The sequence below is a fragment of the Pteropus medius genome, unplaced genomic scaffold, assembly GCF_902729225.1.
Source record: "Pteropus medius unplaced genomic scaffold, Ma_sr-lr_union100, whole genome shotgun sequence".
Classification (NCBI taxonomy): Eukaryota; Metazoa; Chordata; class Mammalia; order Chiroptera; family Pteropodidae; genus Pteropus; species Pteropus medius.
This window is the reverse complement of record NW_024354886.1, coordinates 946029-970622: the sequence shown is the minus strand read 5'-3', so window position 1 is coordinate 970622 and position 24594 is coordinate 946029. Positions and strand designations below refer to the sequence as shown.

Below are 24594 nucleotides of genomic sequence, written 5' to 3'. Positions count from 1 at the left end.
ATTGACTGAGGTGATAATGTTTTTCTTCACATTAATTAATCTCATGTGACTAAAAACCCTAATAATCACAGATATATTTTTAAGTTCCAGGGATATGAGTGAAAACACTGCAGCCATTTCTTCCCATTCTTCTATACCTCACATATTAGGGAATCAGTGAAAACTAACACCTTTGTTATGGACTGAATGTTTGTGCCCCCCCAAAATTCATAGGTTGATGCCCTAATCCCTAATGTGATGATATCTGGACGTGGGACATTTGGTATGTAATTAAATTTACATAAGGTCACGAGGATGCGGCCCCCATGATGGGATTACAGTCCTTATAAGAAGAGAAAGAAAGACCAGAGCTTTCTCTCTCTCAGCCATATGAGAATACAGCAACAAGGAAGTATTTTCAAGCCAGGAAAAGAGCTGTCACCGGGAACCAAGTGCGCCAGCATCTTGATCTTGGACTTCTCAGTTTCCAGAACTGTAAGAAATAAGTGTTGTGAAAGCTGCTCAGTCTATGGCATTTTGTTTCGGTAGCCAAGATAAGACAACCTCTTATCAAAGACATTTCTAGCATTGAGAATGATTTATTTCAATTGGTCATTCAGAGTAGGAGCTGACAGCTTTTGCCATGTTATTTATTACTCTAGTGGGACAGGCTTTGGGCAGAAGTGTATCATTTCCAAGCTGGAAAGGTTTTCTATTCCTTCTGCTATGGCCATTGGCAATATTCCATTTCTTCAGGAATATAGTCTCTGGCCTATCCATGATGGACATAGAGTATGACTTATCATCATTGGTCACTGGTCACCTGTTCAGACCATCCTGCAGGACAGCACCCCAAGCTTCTAAAGAGGTTTGCTTCTCAGTTGTGTCAGTAATTGACTCAGTTGAAGAAAAGACTGGAATTAGTTTTAACTTTGAGATCTATGTTTATAGGCCCAGGAGTTTCTTCAAATGCTCAGTGGGGCCAGAAAAAATAACACAAATGGAAAGAGCAATGCAATAGATAGAAATAAGATAAATCCATGCTTTACCTAAAGGTGCTAACTTCAAAAAATTTAAGCACAAATGCATAGGCCAAACAAAGCATATATAGGCTGATGCAAGAAGGGTCCAGAACATAAGTGAGAGAGTTGCTCTTCAAATGGACAGTTTCCTGAGACTAGAAGAAAGTAGAAGAGTGTGAATGGTGGGAGGCAGGAAGTTGAAGGAATTCATGTTTCACAGCTTCCATATTCTCTCTAAGGTAAGGATACAATTGGCATCAAAGATTATTGGGGCAGGCAGGTATTTGATATGATTATTGTGAGGCATGGGAGAAAATGAACTGGGAAGGTGAAGACATTGCTTAGCAGGCTAAAGACCTAGCTGCGGTTGAAGACCATATGTTGGAGTTTTTCTCCAGCTGTCTCTGAACCCCCAGGTTGAAATCAATGTCCTTTCTTGTGCCCTTAGAGAATCATAACGTCTTATCACTTACTGAATAAGGGTGAAAAGATCAGTCTGTGAGTCTGTCCTACTACACTAGAGCCCTTTGAAGTAAAAAATGGGTACCCTCAGAATCTTGCAGAGTGCCTGACACACAACAGAGAGAGCTGAAATGGACTCAAAGCTTTGGCTCACTCACACAAGAGGCTCCCGAGGCCCAAAGAAGCCCAGAAAACCATAGTCTGCTCAGAACTCAGATGGAATGTGCCAAGATACAACACACACCTCCCTGGTAAGAGCAGCCACTTCCCCAGCTCTGGTATTTGATGGACTGAGGTTGATATCATGGTCTATTTTTGGCAGACATGGACTCTGCCAAATATCACACTACCAATGTGAACCTCAGTTTAGTCATGATACTCACTTCCTTAAATGAGATACTTACTGTATATAAGGCGCTAGCAAAAGGACTAGCACATAATAGGTGCCCATCTCTCTTACTGGAGAGATTTTTCTAGTATTTCTAAAAAGAACTTTCCCTGGGTGAAAGAGAGGAATAAGGGAATAAGGCAAACCACCTCTGATAGAATCACCTGTGAAGCTTACTCAAATATATTTGATTTTTCTGGAGGTGAAGGCCAGGAATCTACATTTTTAACAGTTATCCCAGGAGATTTTTATACATTGTTAAATTTCAAGCAACTGGATTATGATGTCTTCAATTTTCCCCCTTCTTTATATCCCTCCCACTGCTAACTAAATGGTCCTGATGATTTTCCATGATGCTCTGGGGTCTCTCTGACTCTCATCTATTTCATCCCAGGCCTACACACTGCTGACTAATTTTTTTTCTTAAAAGGCAGTTCCAATCATGCTATGCCCTTGAATAAAAATCTTCAAGGGCCACATTTTGCCTGTCAAATCTTTGCATTCATGTCTCTCTAGTCTTATTGGTCTCACCTACTCCCTTACTACATTCCAGTCAAACAGGTCTATTAACTGTCATAGAACAAACTGTATACTTTTCAACTTCTCTTTGTTTCCGCACGAATGCCACACTCCACTGCCCCAAGTCCTACTCCTCTTCTCAAGGGTTATTTCATGTGTCATCTTCTCTATGAATCTTTTCTTGATCGTATGACCTGCTATAATTTCTTTCTCCTTTAAGTGCTTGTCATTCTTTGTGCTTCTCTTATGTTTTTCATATTCTACCTTATACTATTTTGTACTAGTTTTACCTACTCTATGAGTTCCAGGAAAGCAAAGACTGTGTAAACAAACTCAGTGCCTAGTACAGTGTGTAAACCGGAGTTGGATCTCAATAACTGTTTATTGAATAAATGAATAATTCTATATGACTAGATTTTAAGCCATGAGGGCAGAGCCTGTGCATTAATCTTTTTTGTAACTCCAGCAGCACTTCGCAGTGTTTTATATCTGGTAGGTATTAGAAATGTAGTGAATTAAATTTAACATCTGTCAACTGTTTTTTCCCTTTGATGACAAATTATTTAAAAACAAAACACAGCCAAGATTTCGATACTAGATGCTGAATGTTCTGACTTTTTTTGTAACAATAATAACCATGCCCATTTGGAATCTTAAACAGAATATGTGTCTTTATTTAGGAATACTAAAATTATACTAAAATAAGGTGACTATTTTCCCTATGGTTGAGACCAGCAGTTATACTGTTTTACTTCATGAGACATACTTAGATTCTAACTATATTCTTTTTACAGCATATGATATAAGAAGCTTTCAAAAACAGAAGTGCTATTTTCATTTAAATTACTAAATACAGAATAGATTTGAAACAGATATATGTGTACATACATATATACATCTCTATATATAGCCAATTATTTTTAATTAAACTTTTTATTTTATAATTGTAGAGTCATGTGCAGCTGTAACAAATACTGCAGAGAGATCCCATGTACCCATATCAATGGTAACATCTTGTAAAACTATGTTAAAATATTGCAACCAGGAAGTTGGCATTGATACAATCCACTGATCTATTCAGATGTCCCAGTTTTACCTGTATTCACATGGTGTGTGTGTCTCTCTGTGTATCTAGTTCTGTAAAACTTAATCACATGAGTAGTTTTGTGTATCCATAGCCACAGTCAAGATACAGAATAGTCCGTCACCACAAGATCCTTCATTGGCCTGTAACCAATCCCACTTCCCTCCCTAACTCCTTCAACCACTAATTTGTTAACTATTTCTATCATTTTGCCATTTAAAGAATATTACATAAATGAAATCATATAGCACACAATCTTTTGAGATTGGCTTTTTTCACTCAATATAATTCCCTGGAGATTCATCCAAGTTGTTAAATGTATCAATAATTCATTCCTTTTTGTTATTGTTTTATTAACTAAAGGTCCATAGTTTACTTTAGGCTTCACTCTTTGTGTTGTAAATTCCCATAGATACAGAGAACAGATTGGTGGTTGCCAGAGAAGGGGTGAGGGAATGGGTAAACTCTTTTTGGTTTTCTTTTTTTTTTTTTAAGTTTAAATAAGTTGGAAAATAAACACAGCTTTGTAGAGAAAGGCTGATTTCATGTTGAGGCAACAAAGATAAAGGTCAGTCTAGGACAACTTGTGACAGAAAGCAAATTTTCCAAGATTAATAGGATTGTGTGAAAAGGAAACAGGCTACCTTGAAGGGACTTAAATGGCTGATAGATTTGCTGGGAAAAAAACTCTATGGGTTTTAACAAGTGCATAATGTTATGTATCCACCATTACAGTATTATAGAGAATAGTTTTACTGCCTAAAATGTCCCTGTGCTTTACCTATTCATTACTCTACCCCTCTCCTCTTCAACAACTGGCAACCACTGACTTTTTGCTGTTATCTATAGTTCTGACATACGTTTTCAACTCATTTGGTTAATTATCTAGAAACATGATTGCTGGGTCATATGTTTGGTTTGTAAGAAACTAGAAATTGTTTTTCCAAAATGGCTGTAGCATTTTACATTTATACCAGCAATAAGTGAGAGTTGCTGTTCTATATTTTTGCCGGCATTTGATAGTGCCAGTTTTTTGGATTTTAGTCATTATAATAGGTATATTGCAGAATTTTGTTGTTTTAATTAGCAATTCCCTAATGACAAATGATGTTGAGGATCTTTTCATATGCTTATTTGCCATCTGTATATCTTTGGTGAGGTATCTGTTTAGATGTTTTGCTCACTTCTTAATTGGATTGTTTGTTTTCTTACTGTTAAGTTTTAAAAGTTCTTTGTATATTTTAGATACAAATTTTTCATTGGATATGTGTTTGGTAAATATTTTATCTTAGTTTCTTGTTTGTCTTTTCATTTTCTTAATAGTGTCTTTTGAAGAGCAGAAATTTTTAAGTTGTTTATCTGTTTTTTTTTCTTTCCCATATCATGCTTTTGGTATTGTATCTAAAAACTCTGCTAAATGACTATAGCAGCATTTGCAAAAAGCCGTTGACTTTAGTCTGGTACCTTGACATCATATATAGAAAATCTATACGTAGTCTATAGGAAATGCTACTGCAAAAAACAGAGAGGTAGAACTCATTAGAATGTAAAAGAAAAAGAAACGAACAAAGTAGAGTTCATGTGAGAAGAACATCTGGAAGGTGATTTGGGGGAAGCTTTGTCACTCACCGGAAGGAACCTGTTACTGATGGCTGTTATTACACAACATCAAAATGACCTCAAATTTGATTTTACATGGTTAAGCTAAGTATAAGAATGTAGAAGGGATCAAATATGTACATTGCCATTGTCCCTCAAAAGGATGACTGAAAGAGGGAACCAAGGACAACAGATATTTTGCCTACTATTTTTAGATAGTATTCAGAGTGTTTGGGACATTCCAGCTCACAATAATGAACCCGGTCAACCAGACAGATGGGACTTCAGAGTTAGAACTAGTTCAAGAGTGTGTGAAATTAGGTTAACAATGCATACTCTTAACCCAATCCAGGTACAGCAAAAGTCACATTCTATTATAAAGAATTACTTTATAATTTTAGTAAAAGGCAAACCCTCAAAATCCCGAGAACACTAGCAGACTCAATATCAGTTAAATCACATTATCTCCACACCAAAAGACTATGCAATTCTTGAGTTGTACTGGAATTTTATAGTATTGGATATATTTGAGGTAAATATGTCTGGGATATAATAATCTTCTTTCTTAATGACATTTTGATTTTAGTGAGATTTGTTGTCATGTAATTATAGTACAAAATTTAGGAACAAGAACATCTTTCAGACCACTTTTGTGTGTGTGTGTGTGTGTGTGTGTCTGTGTGAGTTCATTGTTTTCTAACTGAAGTCACAACTGATTTGAGTCAGTGAACTCCTTCTCCAACAAAATGACAAAGCTATTAAAGAAGAAGCAGTAGTTTAAGTTAGAAAGCTAGCACCATCTATAGAGACAATGTAACCAATACTGAGAACCATTAATAAATGCTAGGCATGCTGGGAAATGAAAAGGCATGTAGTAAATTAAGGCATTGTTCTTGCTCTCAAGAGGCTTAAGGCTCTTTTCTAGGAGGACAACAGAAAATACCTAAATCATTTCCTATTCGTTTTGAAGTGGGGAAGAGTTACTGAGTAAGTTCTATTCTGGGAAGTCGCCAATCTTTGAACTCCAGGATTTGGAGGTTGGAAGGCTGTTAAATATTGTATATTCCAATGAACACATTTTATAGACAAATTGAAATCCAGAAAACTAAAAGAATTTATCTAAGATTACAGGGTTGGGACTAGACTCAGATTTCCTAACTTCTAAGTTAAGTGCTCTTTCCTCTAAATTATACTACCTGTCTTAAAGTTCAATGGACTTTTCTCATTCCTGTTCTTCTCATAGTTAGGCTGCATCTAATTATGTCAATTAGACTTAGATTCATAGAGCTCATGCTTTACACTCTCTTTATACTATCATCTTTTAAAAGTCTACTTCATAGTTTGACTTCAACAGATAATTTTTTTAAATATTAAAGGCTTACTTTGGTCTCAGTAGTAGAGAGACTATCAGCTTAAGTAAGGCATACCTTCTACCTCTGAGGAATTCATTGTAAATGTAAACATCTAGTACAGCATTCTCAGACACCAAAGTTGTACATGTGAAACTTATTACCACCACCCAATCATGTTTTCTAATGAAAATCTCCTTTGTAGGTCAATGACTCCTCAACTTTCTAAGCTCCATGGCAAGATCTTTGAAGGCATAAAAATCAGAGTACCTGGTTTTAATCCTTGCTCTACCATTCATTGATTAGTTTTGAAACCCTGGGCAAGTCATACCTTCTGGGCTTACTCTTCTCAATCAGTAAAATGAGGAGAGCATCAATCTGCTATGATTCACCTTCTTTCCAAATACAATCAAATCCAAGGTGATGGGCATAATCAATTTATTTTATTTCTTATCTATTTATTTATTTTTTCATATCACTCAGATTTATCTTTCCTGCTTCATTTTCATCATAGCCAAGCCCTTCATTTCTGAATTATTGCTAATCAAGTTCTTCAGAGTAGATGTGACTTGTTAAAAGCAATTTTAAGCAAGATATAGCCTGGAGGTACATAGGTCAGACTGGAGCTAGAAAACTAGTTAAGATACCTGTTAGAATGAAGATCAATCTCACACCAAAGCCCATTCTTCAAGTCCCTCAAAAGCTGGCTTCAGAGGCCTCTGCTTTTATTTCACATGACTCCTCAACACCTGGCCTTTCCAACCATACCTTTGTGTCTTTAAGGTTTTTCCTACCCTTCCTATGAGAAAAGTTTTGCCTTTTTGTAAACGTAATTCCAATAGTTTCTTTAAGGCTAACTTCTTCCATGAAGTTCGTAATTTTTCCTTTCTCTTAATTCTTATGCAAATAATTAGAGTACCAATGATAATTGCCTTTTCTAACTTCCTCTAATGAATACTGTTAGCATAAAGGAGATGCTATGTAAAAACATTCAATCAACGTTAATATAAGAATACATATAAAGGTGGTGTAATGAGTATAATGGATTTTCTTCATTATTTCTTCTTATCGCCTTTATGACTTAAACAACTGTTGATATTTTTGGTAAAGGATTCATATATATTTTTGAATGTTTTAGAACATTTAATAGGAAGAATTAAGACGTGTTTTCTATGTTCTAGCATCTTCTGATATATGAACATGTCTGAACAAAGTAAATGAATTGTTACCAATTAGAATATATCTAATTTAGGCAGATATTCAAACAAGCAATGAGTAAGGTTATATAAATGCTGGCAGGGTAACTTACTCCATTATTAGATAAGCTCTGAAGACTCTATTTATAGTTCAGTCATGAAACAATCAGTGCCAATCTTGACCAAATGATTGTCACTGTTAGTCTTAATAACAGTAGAGAAAGATTTGGGAAAACTTAAAGTTTTATTTTTTCTTTTTCAGATTCTCTTATTGCTGCTTGAACCCTAATTTGAATACCTTCTTCAGAGAAAGGCCACAATTATAGGAGTAAAAGGGTTTCATGTGGCAAGAGTAAAGTAGTACTGTCAAATCCCATCAATCCTCTCAGCACCCAATCTCCAAGAACATCCACTGCACTCTCTTGTACCAACTCCAAAATAGATTTTCCCAAGAAATGAGTTTTAAGCAATTTTAGTTCCTATCACTTCTGACAAAATATCCATTATATTACAAAAAGATTCTGTTATTCAGTATTTGTTAATTACAATTAAGACCAGAAACATGCAAAGTTTCAAAGAAAACAACTGAAGGGAACATCTGAAAGTAATTTTCCCCCATTCTTTGTTGTTCTGCTACTCACGGCAAATCTTCCAAACTGGAGGCTTCATGTCTTGGATCCAATAGATCATAACCACATTCATTGTAGATTTCCAAATAGGAAATGTGCGTTGTATATATTTTGCTGCTGTCCTGATTGAAAAAGGGAAAGACATTATTTAATGACTATAAATAACAATTCAGCTTAAGGAAGATGAACACGTTTATCCTGTAGTTTCCCCACAGTTCCTCCCCTTTTCTCTCTCACTTTGTATGGTTCATGTTTTTAGTTCGTGACACTTTCAAGTTGCCAGTTACCATATGCATGCATGAAGCTTTTTTTTTTAAATGGCCAATACCCATGATTACAAGTAACTTCAGTCTGTTATTTTGTATTGATTCCACATTATACATAAAAATGTCAGTATACACTTCCAATGAGCCAACTTGGTTACAGAACTATATTAATACCATTTTTTACTTTCCAGACCAAAACATAAAAAAAGTTCCAAAAAAAATAAACATATTCTGTGAATAGTCTATTCATAAAAGAACACAGAATTGCTACTTCAGTTTAAAAACTTCAGTAGCAAAAAGTTATCATCTTTAATCATAATTCTTTTTAAACCTTCATAACATTGAAATATTCTAATGATATAAACAGGCATAAATAGATAACAACAAATAAATACATAATGGAAAGTGAATTTCAGGAGACAGAAATAGTTTGGATCAACTGGGTAACCGTAAGAGTGGACATTACCTGTTCACTGCCTATACTTTACTTGTTGTTAATTTTCCTGGCCCAAGTGCAAATCAGGGATATTCAGCTATTGAGTAGAGAGAGGTATTTTCTATGGGTCATTGCCAAAATGCAATGACATAGGCATCAATGAAATTAGGATAGAAGTCAAGGGAACTGGTTCCTGTCTCAGTTCTGTCAACAGACAAAAAGGACCCACTACCACTTGAGTGGAATGAAACAGGAAAGTTTTCCAACTCTCAAGGACATTCCAGGTACAGTTTTCAATACAAAATATCAAATAATAGCACTTTTTTTCTTGTTCGTCCCAAAATATAAATGCTTCCATTTCTGCACATATTATCCTGCTTCTTACAAGAGGAGAATATATTTGTGTCAGTGGCAAGAAGGTCTGGAGGTTGTCAGAGTGGATATTCACAGAGAGGATTTGCTTAAGATGACCTTCCTGATCGATTCTCATCCATATTTAAGACAATCCATTTAACTGGTGTTATTCATGAAGAGAAAAGACCAACTCACAGAGATGTGGGAGAAGGCAGTGGCCTGCAAATCCAGGGGGAATCTTACTCCTATTAGCTATGAGCTCCTACCATGTCAGGCCTCAGTTTTCACACTCATTAAAGTAAGGAAGTTGGATAATGAATTCCTTACTTGTTCTTCAGATTAAAATTAATATGATTCTCTGTTCCTGTAATGGCTCAAGCTTTCCAAACAAAGACACCATCACTTCATTAAGACAACTCTCAGCCAGCACATGACTATAGTAAAATGCTCAAGCTACAGCTGAAATTTCATGTTCTGGTGTTCTGTGAAGGTGACATGTACTGAATCTCTGCAAAGCAAATTTCTCCCCGCTAAATACTAGAAATTCTATTGACATGGGTGCCTCCAGTTGCTCATCCTGCAAATGATCTATCAGTTGCATTCGTACCCAAGTTAAGTAAAGGCACCATTTCAACATAATTTTTTGGGTTGAAGTTTGGCTTAGTACAGATATCAGAGATTGTAAATACTAGACAGATTCTGTGTGGCCTTTAGTCTAATTCAGAATTTCCTAAAATATTCCACGAAATACTCGTGGTACAAACTGTTCCATGATGAACACATGTATAGTGTTCCTCTCTGGAAGATTCTCAGGGCACATTAAAGGCCATGGCAACATCTTGCGATTTTGTTTGAAACAACATATTTCTAAAACTTATCTGAACACATCTGAAATATTCCATAGATTATGATCTGAATTTTAGCATACAGTTCTGAGTTCATCTTAGCATCAGACAAAAAAACTGGGTTTGAATGCTGGATCTGCCATTTATAACTGAGTGATCCTGCACCCTTATCCTCAGTTGTTTAACTATAAAAATGGTGATAATAACCATTATATTGCAGATCTGTTGTGACAGAGAAGTAGGGTTCTGTATTTAAAATCTTACCAAAAATGTATGGCCTGTAATAGGCACCAATAAATTGTTGCTGTTGTTGCTGTTAATATTATTGTTGTTGTTATTGTTTTTATTAGTTCTAAAAGCTTTAAAATGGAGAATTCAGTATGTGAATATAAAAAGAAAACAAAAAGGCAAAAAGAACAGCTAATTTGTATGTCTCTCTGCATAAAGAAACTCTTCTTCCAGAAATTAGAAGAAATCATAAAACGTCAGAAAAATGGCAGGCTCACTGCCCTGAGATGATAGGGATAATGCTTTTGGCTCCTCCAGCTTCTGCATGTTCTGGTCTTTTATTGGAATATGTACTTAAAATCTACTGAACTATGTGGCAAGCTACCTTTCCTTATTACTCTTTTTTTTCTTTAGTGTTTAGGATTGCCAGACTATAATGTAACACACATGCTTCCTGTAGATAGACTTTTCTCCTTCCCCAAAACAAGTTTGAACCTCACAATATTCAAAAATAATGAACAGTGATTTCTAAAATAAATGGACTCCATTCTCTTCTTTAAAAATCATTAAAAATGTCCTTCTATCACACTCACAGGCACTTAAGGACTCAGTAGTTTATCTTGAAATAAACACTTTGAATAAGTCAAATGTTTCCTTTAGGAATTCTAGAAAGTTTCACGAACCCTCTAAAGCAATCAGCTGAGGACATCTGAGTACCTGTCTGCATTTTTCAGCTGCACAATGTGGACTAACTTTATGATGCACTTCAAGTTGCCTCTGACTTGTTTTGCTGCAGTTCAGTTTGATTATAATGAATGTGTTTTGCCTCATCATGGTAATCTGTCCATTTACAAAGAGTTGTCCTGGTTGTAAATTGATCTGATGGGCTCTCTTCAAACCCAGGAAGTTATTTAGAGACATTCAGAATGAAATGGAGTTTAGAGTAATGTCAATGACAAACAGATATAAAACAATAAACCCAACAAATGGTAGGTACTTGGGAGACATTAGACTTTTAGAACTGTATCTTGGTAATCATAGACAAAATTTAAACAGAGACAAACATATTTTCTATTAGGAAAAGGTTTGTTTATACTGTTTAACTCAACCAGGGGAATTGGCTTCATTTGTTCTGAGTTTCAAAGGGTTCTTTGAAATTGGTCAAAGATCATTTGCCCATATTCATATATAGTACAGTATAGTCTCACTTAACGTTGTTGATAGTTTCTGCAACTTTAAGTGCATGATGTATAAAACCAATTTTACCACAGACTGATATAAAAAAGGTTCCTATAGCATCTCATCAACATTGTAATGAAACTGTTGAATATCTGCTGTATGTAGACATTAACAGCTATAGTAATAACTATAATGTATTGAGCATCTACTATGTGCCAGACAATATCTTTAAATACAGTAAGCTCAGCTCTCACGGCAACTCCGTAAGTCTGAGACTTTAAGTAACTGCCCCAAGGCCACATGCTGTAAGAAGTACACTTTCTAAGGAGCAGGTCAGCCTGCACCAACTCCAATGACCTTTCCAAGAAAATAGGTTTCCACACTGGGCCACAGCAACAAAAACTATTAGAAAATATATCCCCAGTTTGTGAGATCTGGGGGAAAAAAAACAAAACAGCTAATTTCAGAAATAAATAAGTAAATGAAAACAAGGGATTTGGATTCAACATATACACTATACTAGATGCTTTCTCTTCCAAATTTTCTGGCATGCAGGGTTGGAATGTTTGAACTGGTGAGAGATGAGCTGAACTAATGGGTAATTGCTACTTTATGGATGGAAATTAGAATTATGCAGATCTCAGCGATTTCTCATTTTTAACTTAAAATGCAAGCAGCATATAGTAGAGAAATTTTGGAATGACTGTTACACTGACCTAGTTAAGACATTTGTTATACAGAATTAGTACAACCAAACAATTGTTGGAACTAGGAGGGATGCAAGAGATCCTTTAGTACAATTCAAACCTTACTTTCACAGAGGAGAGAACTGAAACCCAGAGAAGCGACCATTGTACAGAATTTGTGTAAATACAACCAATAAAATAAAGCCAGTCTGGGATACGGAAGCAATGGTTGTCATGGTAAAAAGCCCAGAGTTTGGCATCACACAGACCTAGGATGGACCTCTAGATTTGCTACTTATAAGGGCCCAGAGAAAGATATTTAATTTGAGATTCAGTTTTCCTAACTAAAAATGGGGGTAAGAATACCAACGTTGTTATTTGTATTATATGTTATATTAAATACTGATAAAGCATCAAGGCACTTGGAACAACACAATAAATGATGCATGTAATATAGATAGAGAATTCGACTTTATAACAATATTAATTGCAATAGGATTTTTACTCTGGTAAATTCCTCTGCGCTTCTATTAAAAGCGTGATAAAGAAACAATCACATTATCCTACTGAGTGCTTTAGCAACTAAAAAATAGGTATGTTTTGGCAAAAGAGCATTCTTCTGTACTTAATGAGGAATGTAAGGTATTAGCTGGTAAAATGTGTTATCTGTTCTTTTTAACTTCCATGTGTGTATCAGAAGGAACTCCCCTTGAGCCTTTGCTGAGACAGCAGCCCTTTAATGAGAAGCACCTTTTTAATTTCCACTTCTTCAGCAAAATCTCACACTTCCCTTAAATGTAAAGGCCAGAGTTATTACACAATAATACTTCCTCTTTTAGATACAATATAATACAATGTCACAATAAACTTTTTGCCTGCAGTAAATTTCTGCTGAATATATCAAATAAAAACTGAACTTATAGTTCCATACCTTTTGTGATTGCTCAAAAATGTACGACAATGTCCTTGGGATAATGCCTCTGTCACTGTAGCGCTCTGCCCCACCTGTGATGGTGAATGTCTTACCGCTGCCTGTTTGCCCATATGCAAAGATGGTACCATTGTAACCTGCTAGGACACTACACAAAGAAATGGCACACTTTTAATACAAAATGGCTAATTGCATTTGTACTAAATGGCTCATATTATCATAGCAACCTTATTCACCACTATTGAAAAGACATCTATAGAAATATTTATATATGTGAGTATCTAGCTATATTTACTTTTTTTTTTTTTTAATTCAGAAGCATCAGCACATTAATCTTTTTCTCAGAAAGGACCTGCAACAAAAATGGGATCTAGGCATCATAAATATTTTCTTATTTTAAAATCAGGACAAAATTTTTATTTTAGAATGGTTTTATATTTACATAAAAGTTGCAGATAGTACCGAGAGTTCATATACACCCCACACCTAGTTTCTCCTATCGTTAATAGTATTATATTAGTATTATACATTCCTCACAACTAATGAATTGATATTGATATATTATTATAAACTTTATTAAAATTTGAGTTTTACATAATGTCTTTTTTCCTCAGCTTTACTGAGATATACTTGACGTAGAACATATGTAATTTTAAGGTGTACAGTGTGATGATTTGATATATGTATATATTATGAAACAATGATAACAATAATATTCAGTAAACATATCGATCACCTCACATAATTGCCTTTTCTTTTGTAGTGATAACATTGAAGACCTACTCCCTTAACAACTTTCACATATATGTACTATAGCATTGCTAACTGTAGTCACTACGCTATATATTAGATCCGCAGAACTTACTCATCTAATAACTGGAAGTTTATACCCTTTGACGAACAGCTCCAAATTTTCTCTACCTGTAGACCCTGGCAACCACCATTTAGTCTTTATTTCCATGAATTAGGTTTTTCAGGTTGTTCATATAAGTGAGAACACACAGTAGTTGTCTTTCTCTAAGTCAATTCACTTATATAATGCTCTCAATGTCCATCCACGTTGTTGCAAAAGTCAGGGTTTCCTTCTTTTTTATGGCTGAAAAATATTCCATTTTATATGTATATACATATATGTATATGTACACACACACACAATCTCCTTAATCCATTCATCCATCTGTGGACACTTAGGTTTTTCCACACCTTGGCTACTGGGAATAAGGCTGCAATGAACATGGGGGTGCTGATATTTCTTTGAGATAGTGATTTCATTTCCTTTTGATATATGCCCAGTAGTGGGATTGCTGAATCATATGGTAGTTTTACTTTTCGTTTTTTAAAGAAACTCCATATTGTTTTCCACAGTGGCCGCACCAATTTACATTCCCACCAATAGTGCGCAAGTGTTGCCTTTCTTCACATCCTTTACAACACTTGTCTCTTTGATAATAGTCATCTAATTGGCATAAGGAAATATCTCATTGTGGTTTTAAATTACATTTTCCTGATGATTAAAGATGTTGAACACCTTTTCATGTACTTCTTGGTCATTTGTCTGTCTTCTTTGGAAAAATTTCTATTCAAGTCCTCTACCCATTTTTTAACAGGACTTTTTTTTTTTTCTTTTTTTGCTATTGATTTGTATGAGTTCCTTAAATATTTTAGATATTAACCCCTTCTCTGAAAGACAGATTGAAAATAAATTGCTTTTTCTCTTTTTAAGTTTTATTTTACTAAATTTATTGGGGGCAACACTAGTTAATAAGATTATATAAGTTTCAAGTGTACAATTCTATAATATATTATCTGTATATTGCTCACCACCTAAAGTCAAGTCTCCTTTAGTCACCATATATTTGACCCTCTTTACTCTCTTCAGCCTCTCTGACACCCCTCCCCGTCTAGTAACTACCATACTGTTGTCTGTATCTATGAGCTTTGTTTGTTTGTTTATGCATTTGTTGCTTTCTGTTTCACATCCCACATGAGTGAAATTTGGTTTTTACTAACTTTTCCATTTGACGCATTTCACCTGGCATGACACTCTCAAGATCCATCCATTTCATCACAAATGGCAGTGTTTCATCTCTTCTTATGGCTGAGTAGTATTCCATTTTATAGATGTACCACATCTCCTTGATCCAATCATTCACTGAAGGACATTTTCGTTGTTTCTATGTCTTGGCTACCATGAAAATGCTCCGGTGAATATAGGGGTACATATATCTTTATGAATAAATGTTTTCAATTTTTCAGAAAGATACTCAGGAGAGGGATTGCTGGATCATGGTAGTTCTTAATCTTTTGAAGAACCTCCATATTGTTTTCCATAATGGCTGTACCAATTTACATTCTTGCCAGCAGTGTATGAAGGTGCCTTTTTCTCCAAATCCTTTTCAAGACTTATTATTTCTTGTTGCTAATAGCCATTCTAACAGGTGTGAGGTGGTATATGATTGTGGTTTTGATTTGCATTTTCCTTATAGCTAGTGAAGCTAAGCATCCTTTCATATATCTGTTGGAAATTTGTATGTTTTTATGAGAGAATTGTTTGTTCAGTTCCTCTACCAATTTTATAATTAGATTTTTTTTTGTTATTTTTGTTGAGTCGTATAAGTTTTTTAAAAATATATTTTGGATATTAGCCCCTTATCATAGGTATTGTTTGCAAATACCTTATCTCATTTGGTTGATTGCCTTTTGTTTTGTAGATGATTTCCTTTGCTGTGCAGAAACTTTTTAGTTTGATATAGTTCCATTCATTTGTTTTTGCTTTTACTTCCCTTGCATTTGGGGTCAAATTCATTTCATTAATTTTTTCTTTCTTTTCCTCTCTTTCTTGTTTCTCTCTCTCTCTCTCTCTCTTTTTTTTTGCTGCAGAGAAGCTTTTTAGTTTGATGCAGTCACGCTAATTGAGTTTTGCTTCTGTTCCTTGTGCTTTTGGTGTCGGAACCCCACAAAAATTGTTGCCAATACTGATGTCAAGGAGCTTTTTCGTTATGTTTTCTTCTAGGAGTTTTATACTTTTTGGTCTTACATTAAATCTTTAATTCATTTTCAGTTAATTTTTGTGAGTGGTATAAGATGGGAGTCCAATTTCATTCTTTTGCCTTTGCATATTCAGTTTTCAACCAAATTACCATTTTTGAAGAGACTACCCTTTCCCCATTAAGTAGTCTTCACTAACTTGTCAAATATTAGTTTACTATATATACATGGGTTTATTTCTGGGCTGTTGATTCTGTTCCATTGGTCTATGTGTCTGTTTTTATACCAGTACCATACCATTTTGATTACTATAGGTTTATAATATAGTTTGAAATCAGGAATAATGATGCTTCTATCTTTGTTCTTCTTTCTCAGAATTGCTTTGGTTGTTAAGGATATTCTGTGGTTCTATACGAATTTTGGGATTCTTTTTTTATTTCTATGAAAAAATGTCATTGGAATTTTGATAGGGATTTCATTGAATCTATAGATGGCTTTCGCTAGTTATGGGTATTTTAACAATATTAATTCTTCCAATCCATGGAATATCTTTCCATTTCAATTTATTTGTGTCTTTTTCAATTTCTTTCATCAATGTTTTGTAATATTTAGTGTACAAATCTTCCACCACCTTGGTTAAACGTACTTCTAAGTATTTTATTGTTTTTGATGCTATTGTAAATGAGATTTTAAAACATTTTCTTCTTCAGATACATTATTGTTCGTGTATAGAAACACAACTAATTTTTGTATGTTGATTTTGTACCTGGCAACTTTACTGAATTGGTTGATTAGTTCTAACAGATTTTGGTGGAGTCTTTAGAATTTTCTATATCTAAGATTATATCATCTGCAAACAGAGACAATTTTACTCTTATCCTCCAAATGGATGCCTTTTATTTCTTGCCTAATTGTTCTAGCAAGGACTTCCAGTACTATGTTGAATAGGAGTGGTGAGAGTGGGCACCCTTGTCCTGTTTGTGATCTTAGTGGGAAAATGTTTAGCATTTCACCATTGAGTATGTCAGCAGTAATAGGTCTGTCACACATGGACTTTATATTAGGGTAGGTTCCTTCTATACTCAATTTGTTTAGAGTTTTTATCATGAAAGAATGTTGAATTTTGTCAAATCTTTTTTCTGCACTTATTGAGATTATCATGTGATTTTTATCTTCCATTCTATTAATGTGGCATATCACATTTATTGGTTTGTGTATATTGAACCTCCCTTGCATTCCAGGCACAAATCCTACTTGATCATGATGTCTGATCCTTTTAATGTGCTATCAAATTCAGTTTGCTAGAAATCGGTCTGTAGTTTCCTTTTTCTCTTCTTTTTCTTCTTTTCCTCCTCCTCCTCCTCCTCCTCCTCCTCCTCCTCCTCCTCCTCCTCCTCCTCCTCCTCCCTCCTCTCCTCTCCTCCTCCTCCTCCTCCTCCTCCTCCTCCTCCTCCTCCTCCTCCTCCTCCTCCTCCTCCTCCTTTAAATGTCCTTATCTGGCTTTGGTATCAGGGAAATGCTGCCTTCATAAAATGAGTTTAGGAGTGTTCCTTCATCTTCAATTTTTAAAAAGAGTTTGAGAAAAATTAGCATTAATTTTTAAATATTTGGTAGAATTCACCAGTGAAACCATTTGGCTTTGGGCTTTTCTTTGTTGGAAGGTTCTTCATTACTGATTCAATTTCCTTACTTGTTATTGTTCTGTTCAAATTTTTTATTTCTTCATGATTCAGTCTTGGTAGGTTCCATGTTTCTAGGAATTTACCCATTTCTTCTAGGTTATCCATCTTTTTTTTTGGCATATAGTGTTTATAGTAGTCTCTTATAATCCTTTGATTTTTGTTGTTGATTGTAATGTCTCCTTTCATTTCTAATTTTATTTATTTGGGTCTTCTCTTATTCTTAGTCTAGCTAAATATTTGTCAATTATGTTTATCTTTAAAAGAAACAGCTCTTAGTTTTGTTGATCTTTTTTATTATTTTTCTGGTCGCTTTTTAAAGATTTCTACACTGATCTTTGTTTTGTCTTTTCTTCTGCTAACTTTGGCCTTCGTTATTAATTTTATAATTACTTGAGGTGTAAATTTAGATTATTTGTGAGCTTTCTTTTTCTCAATGTAGGCATTGATAGCTATAAACTTACATCTTAGAACTAACTGATTTTGCTGCATCTCATAAGCTTTCGTATGCTGTGTTTCCATTTTTGTTTGTTTCAAGGTATTTTCTAAACTTCCCTTTCATTTCTTTCTAAACTCACTGGTTGGTCAAAAGTATGTTTTTTAATTGAACACATTTGTGAAATTTCCAGTTTTCCTCCTGTTATTGATTTCTAGTTTCATATCATTGTGGTCATAAAAAATACTTGGTATGATTTTAATCTTACTAGACTTACTAAGATTTGTTTTGTGATGTAACATATCGCCTATCCTGGAGAATGTTCTATTTGCTCTTGAGGAGAATGTGTATTCTGCTGATGATAGATAGAATATTCTGTATTTATCTGTTAGGTTCATTTGTTCTAAGGCACATGAATTCACACCCAATGTTTCATTATTGATTTTCTGTGTAGATGATATACTCATTGTTGAAAGTGTGGCACTGAATTCCACTACTCTTAACTGTATTTTTATCTATTTCTCCCTCCAGATCTATTAGTATCTGCTTAATATATTTAGGTGCTCCCTATGTTGGATGCATATATATATTTACAATTGTTATATCTGCATCATGAATTGACTTTTTATCATTATATAATGACCTTATTTGTCTCTTGTTACAGTTTTTGGCTTAAAGTTTATTTTGTCTGATGTAAGTATAGCTACTCTTGCTTTCTTTTGGTTTCTATTTGCATAAAATACCTTTTTCCATCCCTTCATCTTCAGTCTGTGTGTGTCTTTAAGATTGAAGTGAATCTCAATAGGCAGCATATAGTTGGCTCTTGTCTTTTAATACATTCAGCCATTCTTTGCCTTTTGATTGGAGAATTTAACCCATTTACATTTAAAGTAATTATTGATAGGTAAGGGCTTACTAATGCCATCTTATTCATTGTTTACTCATTGCTTTGCAGTTTCTTTCTTCCTCTTGCTGTCTTTCTTTGATGATTTTCCCTGCTACGTACTTTGATTCTCTTCCCTTTACCTTCTTTGTATCTACTGTTAGTTTTTGCTTTGTGTTTACATAGATATAACAGTATATTTTAAGCTGATAACAACTTAACGAAGATTGCATACAAACACTATCTGTTTACTCCTCATCTCATATTTTGTTTTTGATATCACAATTTATCTCTTTTTATATTGTATATGCATTAACAAATTATTGTAGCTACAGTTATTTTTAATACTTTTGATCTTTAAACTTCATACCAGAGTTAAATAATTAACACATCACCATAACGCAGTATTAGCATATTCTAAATTTGACTATATACTTACGTTTAACAGTATTTTTATATCTTCATATGTTTTTATGTTATTAATTAGTGTCTTTTTATTTTAACTTGAAGAATTCTTTTCAGAAACTTAAAAGAGTGACCAAAAAGGTATATGGTTCAACTTTCCACTTTGGAGAGGCTTAATAATTTTTCATCATGTGAAGACACTTGAAGTTAGAACTATTATGATGTATTTAGCTAAATGATTACACAATCTTTCTGCTCAACAGAATTTGTCACTAATAATACAATTGGTGACAAATATCATTTGCATAAAATACTTTTTTCCATCCTTTCATTTTCAGTCTGTGTGTGTTCTTAAGGTTGAAGTGAATCTCTATATGTAGCATATAGTTGGCTCTTTTCTTTTAATCCATTCAGCCATTCTATGCTGGATATATATATCCAATATCATTTGGATATATGATATTTCTTGACCATAAATGTTCAAGGTAAATGAAGCCTATAACTTTAAGTGTCAAATCTTGAATATTTTTTTGATAGAAAACTTTCTAAAATATATTCTGTGCCTTGAAAAGCAAGGGATACAGAGCACAAATTAGCATTTTCATTTTGACTTAGCTACAGCCTATGAAAAATGAGTACTGTAGTGTGCTACATTGGCACCTGCTGATTGTTATGTCTACTTTTTATACATAAATCTTTCTCACTGCCAGTTGTCCTAGTATATCTGCCTCTAATGTGTGCTCCTTTTCTCCACATTTGTTGTGGGATAGAAAACCAGATGGCAAAACTTCACAGAATGCTGTGTAAAATGAAAAGGATATGTAGAACATCTATATGTACTCCATGGCTATTTATATATTACTGTGGAGTAATAATTAATGTAAATGGGTAAAATTTGTCTCTAGTTCCTTTTCTCTAGAGCCCCTTATACCCCTCTCCACTGGACATTGGGCAATTTATAATCTCATCTGTCCTAAGGAAAGACATTCATTAAAAATAAAGAAAGATAAATGGTGGATTAAGGACCTTTGAAAATTCACTCCTCCACAAGAACAATTATAACAGTGGGGAAATTGTCAAAATCAACTTTTTCAGAACCCTGGAAGCTATCCAAAGGCTCAGAGAAATCCAAAGAGTGCTCACTCAAGAAAAATGGCTGAATCTCAGTGATGTTTTAACTTGTGGTGTTTTAACTTGATCATTCTCACCATTTTCCCCAACTTCTATAGTAGCCTTGAAAAACAATAGCTTTTCAACCACAGTAACTGTGAAAATCAGGAGACTAGCAAATAGTGGAGGGGGTGGTACGTGTTTGGAGCTCCCCACAAAGCCCAAAGAATTATACTTCACTGACCTATCTGGCAGCTCCCAGGAACAGCCCCACTCACAGTACTTGCCTTTGTTTGACCTGATTTCACTACAAGTAGTACAAACAGCCCTATCTCATGTGTTTTTGAAAAAAATCATAATGAGTGTTTAACATCACAGTTGCCTTAGGTTGCAATACCAGCAAGGCAAACAAAAGGGTGAAGAAATATAACAATAAAAATCTATAAAAGGCAATGTTTATAAGAGGTTTTGAAAAGTTATGAAATATTCCTGAGAGTCTAGAAGGCCACACAGATGTGCAGGTTTTTTGCCTGCCCAGGAAAGACCTGAGAAGATCCTTATATCTCAACTCTGGCTGACCTTGAGGCTCTGCAGAGCAGGAAGTGAAGTCTACAGCAGAGTTATAAAGTCCTAGAGTATAGAAGAGGTGCCTCCAACACACAGAGAGCCCTTCATCAAAAGGCTGGAGACTGATTTGTCCAAAGCATTTAAGGAAATCTCTGTCCAGTCATTAACTGACCACTAAGCTACCTGAGCTGGGATTTCAGAGGCTGCCTACAATGAAGAATATAGACTTTGCAGAGTTAGTCCAGGGATTTCACTTAAACAAACAGCAGCGGCAACAACAACAACAATAACTAACAGTAACAAACCCTGGGAAAGGTGGGAATCTAATTTCTCAAGCTGTCATATTATACTACTTAAAATGCCCAATTTAGAAAAAATTATGAGACACAAAGAAACAGGAAAGTATTTCCCGCACTCAGGAAAAAAAATGTTTTTAATAGAAATAGTCCTTGAGGAAGCCCACATTTTGGCTTCCTATATAAAGGTTTTAATATGTTAAAAGGACAAAAGCAATGTATGTTTAAAAAATGAAAGTACGAGAATGATGATTCGCAGAAAAGAAAATATCAATAAAAAATAGAAATTGTTTAAAAGATCCAGATAGAAATTCTAGAGTTGACAAATAAAGTAACCAAGATAAAAAAACATTCATTACAATAGCAAATTTGAGTTAGTAGAAGAAATAATCAGTGAACTTCCAGATAGGTCAATTGAGATTACCCAGTGTGAGGAAGAGGAATTAAAAAGAATAAAGAAAAATGAACAGATACTTCAGAGACCAACATATGCAAAGTGAGACTCCTAGGTGAAGAGAGGAGAGACTATTTAGAGAAATAATGGCCAAAAAACTTTTCAAATTAGATGAAAAACATTAATCTACATATCCAAGAATCTCAATCAACATCAAGTAGGACAAACTCAAAGATACTCAAAACTAGACACATCATAATCAAACTGTATAAAGACAAATATATATATATGTATGTATGTGTGTGTATATATATATATGTATATATATATATAGATATAGATATAGATATAGATATATATCTGAAGTAGCAAGAGAGAAATGACTGATCACATATGAGGAATTCTCAATCAGATTATCAGGAACCATGAAGGCCAGAAAGCAATGAAATAACATATTGAAAATGCTGAAAGAATCCTTCTTTGCAGAAATTGACAAGCTTCTCCTAAAATTTATATTTTTTATAAATTTATATTAAAATTTATATGTTTTCAGATTATTCATTGATACTTTTACTTCTCCACTTCCAACATAGATGTCTTTTATTTCATTTTTCTTGCCTAATTGCACTGGCTACTTTTCTAGTGACTAGTTCTCTCAGTTTTTGTTTAACTGAGAATGTCTTAATTTCTCGATCATTTTTGAAGTATGATTTTTACAGATATAGAATTCTCTATTTTCAGATGACATGATCTTGTATATAGAAAATCCCAAGGAATTCACTATAGAACTATTAGAAGTAATAAACAAATTCAGTAAGGTTGCAGAGTACAATATTGTTTAAATGGCAATGCTTTCCAAACTGAAAACTGATAGACATATTCATGTAATCTCTATTAAAATTCGAGGTGGCTTCTTTGCAGAAATTGACCAGCTTCTCTTAAAATTTAAATGGGAATTCAAAAAATCCAGCAGAGACAAAATATTCTTGAAAAAGAACAAAAGTGGAAGACTCGCACTTCCAAATTCAAAACCTACTACAAAGTTACATAAACCAGGACAGTGGATCAACGGAAAAAACTCAGAGTCCAAAATAGACTCTTACAGTTATAATCAGTTGTTTCTTGATTAGAGTACTAAGATCATTCAATGAAGGAAAAAACGTTTTTTGTTTTTTGTTTTTTTTTTAAACAAATAATGCTTGGACAATTGGATATTTAAATGCAAAAGAATGAAACAGGACCTCCACTTCATACCATGCACAAAAATTAACTCAAAGTGGATCAGAGAGACCTATTGCAAAAGCTAAAAGTAAAAACAAACAAACAAAAAGACACAATTCTTGAAGAAGACATAGAAGTAAATCTTCATGTTTGATTATGCAATGGTTCCTTAGATATGACATCAAGTGTACAGCAGCCAAAGAAAAAAATAAACTGGACTTAATCAAAAATTAAAAACCTTTGTGTTTCAAAGGACACATCAAGAAAGTGAAAAGACAATCCACAGTATTAAAAAAAAATGTTTGAAAATCATATATCTGACAAGAGATTTGTTATAATAGCCATAATCCAGAAAATATAAGGAGCTCTTATAACTCAATGATAAACAAATAATTAAAAAGTAGGCAAAGAATTTGGATAGATATTTCTCTAAAAAAGATATAGAGATGGCCAATAGCACATGAAAAGATGCTCAACATTACTAATCATTAGGGAGAGGCAAGTCAAAACCACAATGAGAATCCACTTCATACTCAATAGGGTGGATAAAAAAGAAAAAGAAAACAGACAATTATAAGGGTTGGTGAGTATGTGGAGAAATTGGAACCTTTATACATTGCTGGCAGGGATGTAAAATGGTGGAGCTGCTTTGAGGTTCCTTAAAATGTAAACATAGAGTTACCATGTGGCCCAGCAATTCCATTCCTAGGTACATGTCCAGCATTGGAAAACATGTGTTCACACAAAAATTTATAATGAATGTTCATAGTAGCATTATTCATAATGGCCCCAAAGTGAAAACAACCCAAATGTCCATTGACTGAGTGGATAAATAAAATGTGTCATATCCATACCATGGGATATTATTTGGCCATGAAAAGGAATAGAGTTCTGATACATGCTACCAATATGGATAACTCTTCAAATGTTATGTTAAGTGAAAGAAGAAAAGAAGACAGTCACAAAAGGTCACATGTAGTATGATTTCATTTGTATGAAATGTCTAGTATAAGCAAATTCATGGAGACAGAAAGTAGATTAGTGGTGCCAGATGTGGGAGTAAGGAGTAATGGGGAGTACTTGCTACTGGATATGGAACAGGGCTTCTTTTGGGGGTGATAAAAAATTCTAAAATAATGGTGATTGATGATTGCACTTTTATACTAAAAACTACTAAATTGTAAACTTAGTGAATTTTTGGTATGTAAATAATATCTCAATGAAGCTGTTATAACAATGAAATAGTAAAGAAGAATTGATTCTAAATTGTTAGTAACTAGATGTGTTTTAACACTTTGGCACTAGTATTTTTAAAAGATGGAAAGATGGAATGGTAATTTAAAAAAGATATGAAACAAATGATGAACTTCAGCAATAAACAACAGGATGAACATTTTGGGTGAGAAATATTTCTCATCTTCCTAAAATTAACAATGCCACTACTGCCTAATTTATCGCGGGTA

At 34.1% G+C, this 24594-nt stretch overlaps 1 protein-coding gene across 4 annotated transcripts in view; it reads right to left on the bottom strand.

Moving 5' to 3' along the window:
- KIF6 (kinesin family member 6) overlaps nucleotides 1-24594 on the bottom strand; it is a 369244-nt gene that overhangs the window by 284561 nt on the left and 60089 nt on the right. For all 4 annotated transcript variants that reach the window (XM_039856356.1, XM_039856357.1, XM_039856358.1 and 1 more), the window contains exons 4-5: nucleotides 13153-13300; nucleotides 8240-8349 (exon numbers count right to left, since the gene is read on the bottom strand). In XM_039856356.1, coding sequence (XP_039712290.1) covers nucleotides 8240-8349; nucleotides 13153-13300 — 258 coding nt within the window. The remainder of the gene's footprint in view (nucleotides 1-8239; nucleotides 8350-13152; nucleotides 13301-24594) is intronic.